General features: G+C 43.5%; 1 protein-coding gene across 1 annotated transcript in view; it reads left to right on the top strand.

Moving 5' to 3' along the window:
* Window positions 1-2928: 2928 nt before the first annotated feature.
* Window positions 2929-10835, top strand: part of LOC121015452 (olfactory receptor 10R2-like) — an 11492-nt gene continuing 3585 nt past the window's right edge. The window contains 6 exon segments of the mRNA XM_040452343.1: window positions 2929-2989; window positions 4451-4598; window positions 7943-8030; window positions 8033-8417; window positions 8420-8875; window positions 10039-10137. Of these exon segments, the coding sequence (XP_040308277.1) occupies window positions 2929-2989; window positions 4451-4598; window positions 7943-8030; window positions 8033-8417; window positions 8420-8875; window positions 10039-10137 (1237 nt within the window).

Raw genomic sequence — 10835 nt, 5'->3', positions numbered from 1 at the left:
GATTTTAAATCAGCTATGATAACTATGTCCAGTAACGTACATAAAATGTTCTTGTGATGTTGACCATCTGACAAGTCTCAGAGGAAAAACAGAAACTACAAAAAAAAGACCCCCCCCCAAAAAAGGTAGAACTGAAAATACATTATCTGAAAAAAAGAAAAAAAAAAACTTCAAAAGATGAAATTAACATCAGAATGGAGGTAACAGAGGAAGGAAGCAGTGAACATTATTACTGAGCTATAGAAATAACTCTGTGATTGGATGCTTGCATGGCTCAGCCGGTTAAGTGTCTGACTCTTGATTTCAGCTCAGGTCATGATCTCACGGTTCTTGCGTTCAAGCCCTGCGTCAGGCTCTGTGCTGACAGCTCAGAGCCTGGAGCCTGCTTCAGTTTCTGTGTCTCTCTTTCTGCCTCTTCTCCGCTCATGCTCTGTCTCTCTCCCTTTCAAAAACAAATAAATATTAAATTTTTTATGAAGTGTGACCTGATGAATATTATGTTGTAGAGACTCGGCTAAAATAGTTTGACAATTGCTGATGTTTTTAGTTTTAGGAGGCAGGTAACTTGGTTGGACTAAAACTCAACACTTGTTCTCTGGGGTGGTGGTTCAAATCTCTGTTTAATCCTTTCAGACTCTGGGCTGCTTTGAGTCTTTCCCACACATACAGACTTCAGGGATCAGCTAGACATTTGGGCAGAACATATATGTGGAAGGAAGCTCTCTCTGGTTCTCCCATTTCCAGGATTTTATCTTCACCTCCCAGCATTCTGGTTACCCCAAACGCTATCCCCTGGTTCTTTGTGCTGGGAAACCTGTTGGTTTCTTTTTTGAATCTTAATCTTTTCACAAACAGTGCTGACTGTGGCCTTCATTAAAACTGAAAACTTACGCTGTGTACTTACCTACTTCCAAGTGTTGACTACACTCTGGATCTGCCTGCTGTTATCCTATATTTAGTGCCTTCAGCTAGTTGCCCTTTGTGTTTTTTCCCGATTTTGTAGTAATTGTCTTCAGGAGGGTTGGTCTTGTAGGGACTTACTCAGTGAGACCAGAAGCAGAATTGCTGCTTGCCTTTACTTTTAAGAAAGTTTTAACCTCATAATAGAAATGAAATGTTTTTATGTAATAAAATTATTCCCTAATTACTACTTAATCAGTGATTCAGTTGGAAATTAACGCAGGAAATAGGAAATTATGTGAGTATTGTTAGAAGAAAATTTGATTAAAAAACTATAAATGATCGGAATGTTTGAAAAGGTCAAGAGTCTGTCACTGGCATCATTGATTCAAGGACACAGGACAACAGCTGAAATCTGTAGCCAAGGAAATGTTGCTGCTGTCACTATTTAACTGCTTTCTCTGAGTACAACACTTGGGAGCAGAAACTGAATCTAATTCCTACAATATACTCAGATTCTTACTATTTTGCTTCTCTGTACAAGCAATATAAAAGAAAGATGGCCTCAGTTTTGCCTCCCGTTTTCAGTATAATGAGGAAAACCCCAGGGAGGGTGAAGTTGAAATAGAGAAAAAAGGAGAGCTAGGAAAACAGACTGAGTTCTGATGACTTCACGGTCTGATGACATCATGGTCTGTGACTCACAGTTTGCCTGAGCTAATCTCCTGATGTGCTGATGTATGTGCAGATATGGGTGTGATGGATGGTTCTTCGTTTTTATGTAGTGAATCCAATTTAAATTGGATTTTAGTTTTCACTTTTTTCAGTACAACAAAACAATTTATCTAGGAACCATTTCAAGAGTTCCTGTTGAGACAAACCCTACCCCCTCCATTCCTCAGCATAGGGCTGGTTAAAAAGGTCCGTGAAATCTATCACACAGTGTCCCACCTTCTCTTCTATAGAGGAAGAACATTGATTAAATTCCATATATAGCTGTGTAGACTGAATCTCTCAGTCTTTTGAATTACATCACTAAAAATGGAGGTTCAAGACTTTTGTCCCCATTTTTATCCTGTTATTTGGGTAAAGCCAGCTCACGGAGTAAGAAATCTAGCACAAAGGGGCACCTGTGTGGCTCAGTCAGTTAAGCATCTGACTCTTTATTTGACTTGGGTCAAGATCTCACGGTTCGTGAGTTTGAGCCCAATATCAGGCTCTGTGGTGCTTGGGACTCTTTCTCTCCCTCTCTCTACGCCCTTCCCCAGCTCTCTCTGCCCCTCCCTAGCTCTCTCTCTCTCTCTCTCTCTCTCAAAATAAATAAACATTAAATTTTTTTTTAAAGAAATCTAGCACAAGGAGTAAAGCTAGGTCAAGGGAAAGAGAATGGGAAAAAGATTTTTTCAATCAAAATGCATTCACTCAACAAATATTTATTGAATGTCTATTGTGTATCAGGCAATATCTTAGATATGGAGTCTAAACATTTAGTGGAACAGAGGGAGAGATCCCCACGGGGTTGGAAAAGAGAGATATAATCACAGACATTATATTGTCTATTTAATAGACAATAATCATAAATTGTGGGACGCGCTAAAGAGAAGTAAATTAGGGATAAAGACATTTCTCTGAGGTTGGCCTCTGAGTCAAGACTCAGAATAACCCATAATGCAAGTTCCCGAATTGAGCCATATCTGATCAGGTTTGTCATGAACTTCCCCATTGTTTCAGCTAACAGATTCCCTTTCCTTATGCTAAATCATGTTCTCCTTCTTTCTCTCGAAAGCCAGAGGTACTAACATAACACAGTCTTCTTTTTATAGTGTAATTTGAAAGATTTTTTTTTCTTTTTTCTTTCTATTTTTATTTCTATGATTTATGTGCATAGCCTGTTTTGTGTATTGGTCTGGATTCTCCAGAGGAACAGAATCAGTAGAATATCCGTATATCTTGTATAGATAGATCATCTAGATGCATCAAATAGATGAATACGTAGGTATTTACTATAAGGATTTGGCTGAAGCGATTATGGAGGCTGAGAATTCCCAAGATCTTCAGTCAGCAGATTGGAAAACCAAGAGATCCAAAGGTATCATTTCAGTACAAGTCTGAACATCTGAGAACCAGGAAAGCCAGTGGTGGAAATTCCAGTCCATGTGCAGATGCTAAGGCTGGAGACTGACATCCTAGCTCTATGCTAGCCAGGCTCAGAGAAGGAAACCTCTTCTACTCAGCCTTTTTGTTCAATTCAGACGGTCACCTGACTAGACAAGGCCCACCCATGTAGGGGAGTGCAATTTGTTTTTCTCAGTCTACTGACTCAAATGTTATTCTCATCCAGAAAAAAACTCACAGACCCACCCAGAATAATAAACAACTAAATATCTGGGTACCGCGTGGCCCAGTCAAATTTACGTAGAAAAAAGTAACCATCATATCTTGTTAGTTTTTATATTACATAGTAATTTTAAAGTTTAACAGCTTTGGGGAACCTGAATGGCTCAGCCAGTTAGGCGTCCCACTTCAGCTCAGGTCATGCTCTCATTATTCATGAGTTCAAGCCCTGCATCGACATCAGGCTCTGTGCTGATGGCTCAGAGCCTGGAGCCTGCTTTGTATTCTGTGTCTCTTCTCTCTCTGCCCTTCCCCCGCTCATGCGTGTTCACGCGCTCTCTCTCTCTCTCAAATAAATAAACATTAAAAAAGTAAAAATTAAAAAAAAGTTTAACAGCTTCTTCTAACAGCTGCTTTTATTATATAAAACACAGATGTCTTTCTTAGTTCAAAACTGTTTACAACTTCATGTATTAGAAATTCGCATTTTACTTTTTCTTCTTTGAGATCCCATATTTTGAAAAGATTTTAAATTGTACCTTTGTTATATACTATCCTCTTTTTCTTCACTTAGTATCTTTTCCCTTTACTTTAATACAAGGCAAGGTGCAGAGAGAGAAGCAACAGAAATGCAGATTCTTGAGAGCTTTCGTCTCACCGAATCCTAAAGAATGTAAATATAAAAATTAGAAGTAATTTCCTACAGCAGTTGCTGGAAAATATAACTGAAACCTATGCTTCCTATGTTCACATTGTTCAAACTTGGGATTGGTGCCTGATAACAGTGTCTCCATGGCCACGAAAGCCACCATTGTAGTGGCGAGGATCTAGAGCCTTGGGGATGAAGTCAGTGGGGGTGATACACAGCATTTGCCAACAAAACTTTCCTCAAGACGAAGTGTCTCCATTTGAATTTAGTTGATAATCTTTTCTGTGAATGTGCGATTAGCCTGTCCAGGGCTATTGCTTTGATTGCATGCATGGACCACACTGAAATATTTGAGATGGAGTATGTTTCCTCTACTTTTGCTGGAAACCTGAGTTTAAGCTCTAATAAAAAATAATGGCTAATTTTAACTTCCTGAAATAGTATCTTCCAGTGCCTGAGGGAGGGACTAAATCCATAACTGTGTCCAAAACTGACCCCAGAAATGTGACTAACTGCGGTGTTTTTCAGATTTCTTCCTGCTTGGAAACCTTGGAGGTCTTTGAACAGGTGTTGTGCCGCAGCGAGGCCCCCGTCCCTGTGCAGAAACGTTTATTCAGGAAGATGCACTGAGCGGACCAGATGTCCCAGGAACCCCGGGGTTCAGCAGCTCTTGCCAGGGGCTCATGTGCACATTTGACAACTACCGGAAGCAGCAGTAGCTGTTGTCAGATCTCAGCTGGTGGCCTCTGAAAATGATCTAACTGGAAAGACGAGGAGTCTGAGTCAGGAATGAGCTCACTTAGGAATTTCTGCTGCTCTGCAGGCTGGGACCTGCCAATAGGAACATCTCTGCCCAGGGCCACTCCCGAACCTGCAGCAACACTCCCTGTCAAGTGCACTCAGTGCTCTCAGACATCCCTGTGACTCAGTCATGATTCATGAGGGAAGGTACAGACGGTGGAATTTTTATATTATGTCACTGAAGAGGAAGAATGATGATTCCCAAGGAACTTGTCTGTCTTGGGTCAGGCTATCAGAGAATCGCAGGGAAGATGGGGTGCCTGGGTGGGCTTAGTCCGTTAAGCGTCGACTCTTGATTTCTGGTCATTCGGCTCAGGTCGCGATCTCACCGTTGGTGAGTTCAAGCCCCACGTTGGGCTCTGTGCTGACGATGTGGACCCTGCTTGGATTCTCTGTCTCCCTTTCTCTCTGCCTCTCTCTCTCTCTCTCAAAATAAATAAATACATTTTTTTAAAAAGAGAGAGAATTACAGGGAAGAATGAAGACCATTGGCTTGCCAAACCCTGGAAGGTATTACCCACAGGTTTTGGTCCTATTCCCTACCCTTGGGGCTGACACTGATTGGAGACCTTGTCATCTCCAGGAAGCTAGGAAAAGTGTGGTGTCACATATGTGACCTGCGTGTAAACACCCCACCCCTTCCCTCGGTCCTCAAATCTACTCCTCACTGCTGCTCGTGGAGGTCTCAGTTCTGCCAGCTAAGACACCACGCCGTGCTCCCACACCCTCTCCTTGGTGCAGAAACGTAATTTGAGAGGTTCAGAGGAACCTTGACTGACAGAGGGAGCTTTGTTTCTTCTTTTGCAATGTCAGAACAAGACTTGATTTGTCCTGGGGATGTCCAAGGAAGGGGCTTCTCCCTCACATGAAAGACCCCGGAAGAGACAGCCCTGCGTCGCCTCCTACCATATGGGTTTTCACGTGCACGTCTCTGTCCTTCACCTGCCACGGTTTTCAGCTCCTAATGAGCTACGAGGCAACCTGGGACTGATTGCCAACTAATTGCCAACGTCAGGGTTTGTTTCATGTTCTCTTTTTATCCAACTGGCCCTGTGAGATTTGAGTCCACGGGGTTGCCTGCATCCCTTTCCTCATTGTAAGGATTGGAACCGTGCCAAAAATAAAATTGTAATAATGGCTCCCAGGAGCTTGGGGAAGTATAAATATAAACCAGCATGTCGGAACCACAGCTAATGAGAGACAAAAGAAAAGTTCTTCTATGATGCTTCAGGGGATACTTCCCAGAATTCTCAGCAGAGGAAGTAGGAGTACACAGTTTGGCTCATGGAGATGTCCATAGTAGAAAGGAAGAGAGTAAAGCCATTTCGGGATAGAAACGATTATAGCCACATTAATTTTTTTAGTCTCCTTTGATGAGATTTCTGGGTGTCACTGGATTCTACTCGCTGTGTGCTAAGGGAGCAAAGGGAAATAACCCCCGTTGGGTTACTTTACGTGGGGAATCAAGTGAAGATAGTGTTTGGGTCCAGTAATAGACAAGTGCCAGGCACCAGCGATAATTTTAGAAAAGTCCTAATGATCCCATGAGCTTCAGTCTGTCTGTCTCGTTAGTGAGGGTTACAAAGAGCATGTGAGGAGAGTAAGGGACGCACATGTGTGGTAGCTTGGAAAAATGGAGGACAGTATAGGGCTTTGGGGAGAGAAAATAAAATAGGGCATCACTCAACATTTAGTTCATTCAGCTTCCATTCTCAAATGTCTCATGAAACTATTCTCTAGCGACAGTGGTATACCAGAAAAGTCTAATGGGTGACCAAAGAGTGAAAGAAGCAAGTGTCTGAGATGTCTTTCCTTACAGACCTTCTGCTGTCTTTAGACCTCACCACCCAAACGTTGTGTGGACAAAGCATCTAAGCCTCAGAGATGGGAACTGAGGAGGTAAATGAGTTACGTTCCTCAGGGAAGACCCTGGTGGTGATCTTTTGTTAGCCATCAAGTGATGCATAAAGGGTTTTGAGGATCCAGAATCATAGATGGAAAAATAAAGCAGACACTCGCACTTCCAGTGCTCTTGTGAAAGCAAGGGAACCCAACACGAATGCACTCAGAGCTGACGTGGGTGAAGGCACGATCCCCCAGAGGTGTGGGATCAGCAGTCAGCCGGGCTCTGGAATTGAGCTACATTAGCTAAAGAATGTCGTTTTGCAATCTATTCTGTGCTTTTATTGTTTTCAATTATTTGGTTGGTCTGGATGTTTCTTTATTACTTTATTAAATTCATACTTGCTTTCAGTTGAATGGAGGGGAAAGGATCTGTCCATCCTTTAGCAAGGAGAAATTACAGGGAGCTGAACCCCTCGAGGACAGGTGTGCCCAACGCAGAGGTGAGCTCTGTTGGAAATCCAAGGAAAACGTGGAGAAATATAATGGTTCAGATCGAGGAGAGGTCTGATGGGTTGGATGGATTTCTGTTTGAAGCTTAAAATTGCTTATAGGAGAACTCTAAATCAGTTTGCTCTTCCTGGCAAAGTGGTAAGCAGGGGGTAAGACCAATGCCCTGTGTGACCGTAAGAACCTGAAATGGTCTTAGAGCTATTTCGGTGCACGAAGCCTCCTTCCGACACCCCTCTCTCCAGTGGGTCGAACAGGTTGCGGGATTCGGTCCAAAGATAAACTAATGTCCACGCATTATTATCATCACTAAAAATATGCACAAAAAGGAGTTGGGTTTGAATGTTGGCTCAATAGTTTTTTTAAAAATAAAACAGCGTAAAAAAACACACAAAACAGGTGGAGATACACTGAAAGCACATCCCAAAGGAAACTTAAGAAGGACTAGCAACCATTTCCTGAAGATTAAACAACATATGTAGCAGAGGCTGACATTTACTAACAGTTTACAATGTGCGTGTGCTGCGCAAAGTGCTTTCACTTCCATAAGAGCCCTGGGAGAGAGGTGCCGTTAACATCTTTACGTTACAGATGGGAAGACAGGCACAGACGAAAAATGACAGAGTTGGGATTGTCACACAGGAACTCTTCAGACGCCTCCGTTTGAACTAGGCAGTGTGAAAACATTACCTAGACTTAAGCACTGTAAGAGATGCCAAAATGTCCCTGGAAACAGGTGTAATTCTACAATTTTTGAAACAGTTCTATAAACTGACATGATCGTTTGGGCATTTCCTGCCTGCCTTCGCCTTCCTCCTTCTATTTGTTGTTACTCTATCATAGTGGGACAAGCCGCCCGCCTCTTTCAGAATAAACGATCTGCTTCTTCATTCCTGTTCTCTGTAGGTCAATCTTGGGGACCAAGTCAACCAAGCTAATTTCTCCTCTGTCACAGAGGTTGCTGCTGGGCTTCTCCAACCTCGGAGAAATCCAAAGCTCATCCTCTTTGCTGTATTTCTGTGCCTGTATCTGATCGTTCTCAGTGGGAACATCACCATTGTCACTGTCGTATGCCTGGCTCGCAGCCTCCACGTACCTATGTGCTTCTTCCTGAGGCTACTTCCCATCTCTGAGACATGCTACACTCTGGTCATCCTGCCCAAGATGCTCATAAATCTGTTGTCCCCGCTCAGAACAACCTCATTTGTCGACTGTGCCACTCGGATGCTTTCCTTCTTTGGTTTTGCTGTCACTAATTGCATGCGGCTGGGGGTCATGGGTTATGACCACTATGCTGCCATCTGTCATCCACTTCGGTACCCTATCCTCATGAGCTGGCAGATATGGGGACAGCTGGAAGCCACTTGTGCTGTGATTGGCTTTTGTTCTCACTGATAGGCTCCCTCTTAGTCTTTGAACTCCCTTTCTGTGGCCCCAGTAAGATCAACCACTGCTTCTGTGACATCTTGTCAGTTATCCAACTTGCATGTACTGAAACCTACATCAATGAGCTGATCATCTTCATTGGTGGGGTTCCAACACTCATGATCTCCCTGACTTTTTTCTGCATCTCGTATGGCTTCATTGTCCACACCATCTTGAAGATCCCATCCACTGATGGCAAGCGGAAAGCCTTCCCCACCTGTGCCTCCCACCTCACTGTGGTCGTCGTCCACCATGGCCGTGCCTCCTCTGTCTACCTGTGGCCCTCAGCCAAGTTCTCATCCAGCAAAGACAGGCTTGTGACAGTGGCCTACACAGTTGTGACTCCACTGATGAACCCCGTGGTGTATAGCCTCAGAAACAAGGCTGTCGAGATAGCCATTTGGAAAGTGATTGGCCGAAGAGAATTTTATCCTAAAGCTTTGTTTTTTTTTAAACAAAGTTTTTTACATTTATTTATTTTTGAGACACAGAGAGAGACGGAGCACAAGTCAGGGAGGAGCAGAGAGAGAGGGAGACACAGAATCAGAAGCAGTCCCCAGGCCCTGAGCCGTCAGCAAAGAGCCCAACGTGGGGCTCGAACTCACAAACAGAGATCATGACGTGAGCCGAAGTCAGACACTTAACCGACTGAGCCCCCCAGGCGCTCCGATCCTAAAGCATTGTAATGACAACACTTCATGTCTGTGCAACCACCGTTTCTGAGGACACGGCTATAATTATGAAGCTGATGGCACTGTCATCTTCCATTTACACAGCACAGTGTAACCTCACAGTACAAGCTTCCCCGGGGTATTATTTTGGTAGGCATTGTGGAGAGCAGCCGTAAACCTGGGCTGATTATTAGTCAGATACAAGCCTCAAATACTTTTTTTTAAGTCTTATTTCTTTATTTTGAGGGAGACAGAGTGCGAGTGGGGGAGAGGCCAAAAGAGAGGGAGAGAGAGAACCCCAAGCAGGCCCCGTGCCCAGCATGGAACCTGCTTGGGGTTGCCTCCCACAAACTATGCAATCGTGCATGAACCTGAGCCGGAATCAAGAGTTGGACACTCAACCGGCTGAGCCACCCAAGCACCCCTCAAACACTCTTACACTTGTACAAGTATTTTGCTTTTTCAGAATATTTAATTGGGACTGATTTTATTCCATTCCAGGAAAGATAGGTAACTTGGGTTAGGAGGTTCGACCATCAGAGCTTCTCAGTGATTTAAGAAAATCTCAGTAGGACCCTTCACAAAAATCGTGGGTAAATAGGATACATGTAATGGAGAAGCATTACCACAGCCATGAGCCACCGGTGTTGGAAAGGATCCAAGGCTGTCGCTTCCACTGCCCTGTCATTCCGGAGTCCCACCTGCAGTATCCTGGCTCTGCCTGACTGCTAAACAGGGGCCAGACACTGTCCAACATCCCTAAGTGTTATCAAGTCCCACCTTTGTGTATCTTCCTCCTTCCGGTCCTAGTTATTACCTCTGGAGATGCGTATCTTGTACCTAATATCTCACGTACACAGCAGCAACTCAGATATTTGAAGACGATAGCACGTGTTTCCTTTGCAGCACCTTTAACTCAGCGGGTGACTCTTTTGACCTTCATGGCAAATCACAGGTTACAGACCCCTCAAAATCCTGGTCATCGTTCTCTGGGTTATTCTCAAGGTATTCCCCATTTTGTCAACAGTATTCTTCAAATGGGTCACCAGGAAATGGGTGTACCATTCCAGGTGGGAGTATAGTCATCTGCCTTGTTCTGGAAGTCAATTTTATATTAATACAGTGTAGATTTTTTCCCCCTCTCACTTCCTGGTAATTTCTGTCACATATGTGCTCTTCCTGGACTCATATATCCTTTAGGTTAAGGGGTTTTATGTTGTATTATCCCCAGTCCTATCCTTGCGAAGACTATTTTGGTTAGTTTGGTTTAGTTGTATCATTCATTAAGGCAAGCTCATATTTCATATTTTCCCCCTTAAATCTCTGCCTTTGACTTTAGGCCAGAATATCCAGTTCTTTTCATACTTTATAACATCAAGCCTACTGGTTATCTCTCTTATAACTCTGTTCTGTTCCTTCTTCTGGATTTGAAGGCTAAAGAGTATATGTATTGTGTAGAAACACAATTAACAGTGGCTGCATGGATTCCAATACCGATTTATGCCCAATGTATCTATGACTAGATACAAATGGCGGCCAAGTGCCCGCCGTGATGGTTCACATGCTCAGATATTTCCCATCTTCGTCCTGGGTGCTCCACAGAACAGAATCATTTGCTTGATCTCCAGGAGTCCCATGTAGGAGCCCTCACGCTTGACTTCTGCTCCACGGGGATTTCCTCCAACATCTGTGAGTCCTAAAGA

Source organism: Herpailurus yagouaroundi, unplaced genomic scaffold (genome assembly GCF_014898765.1).
Source record: "Herpailurus yagouaroundi ecotype Mexico unplaced genomic scaffold, PumYag 207, whole genome shotgun sequence".
NCBI lineage: Eukaryota > Metazoa > Chordata > Mammalia > Carnivora > Felidae > Herpailurus > Herpailurus yagouaroundi.
Note: the sequence above shows the minus strand (reverse complement) of the source record. Positions and strands in the feature narration are given on the sequence as shown.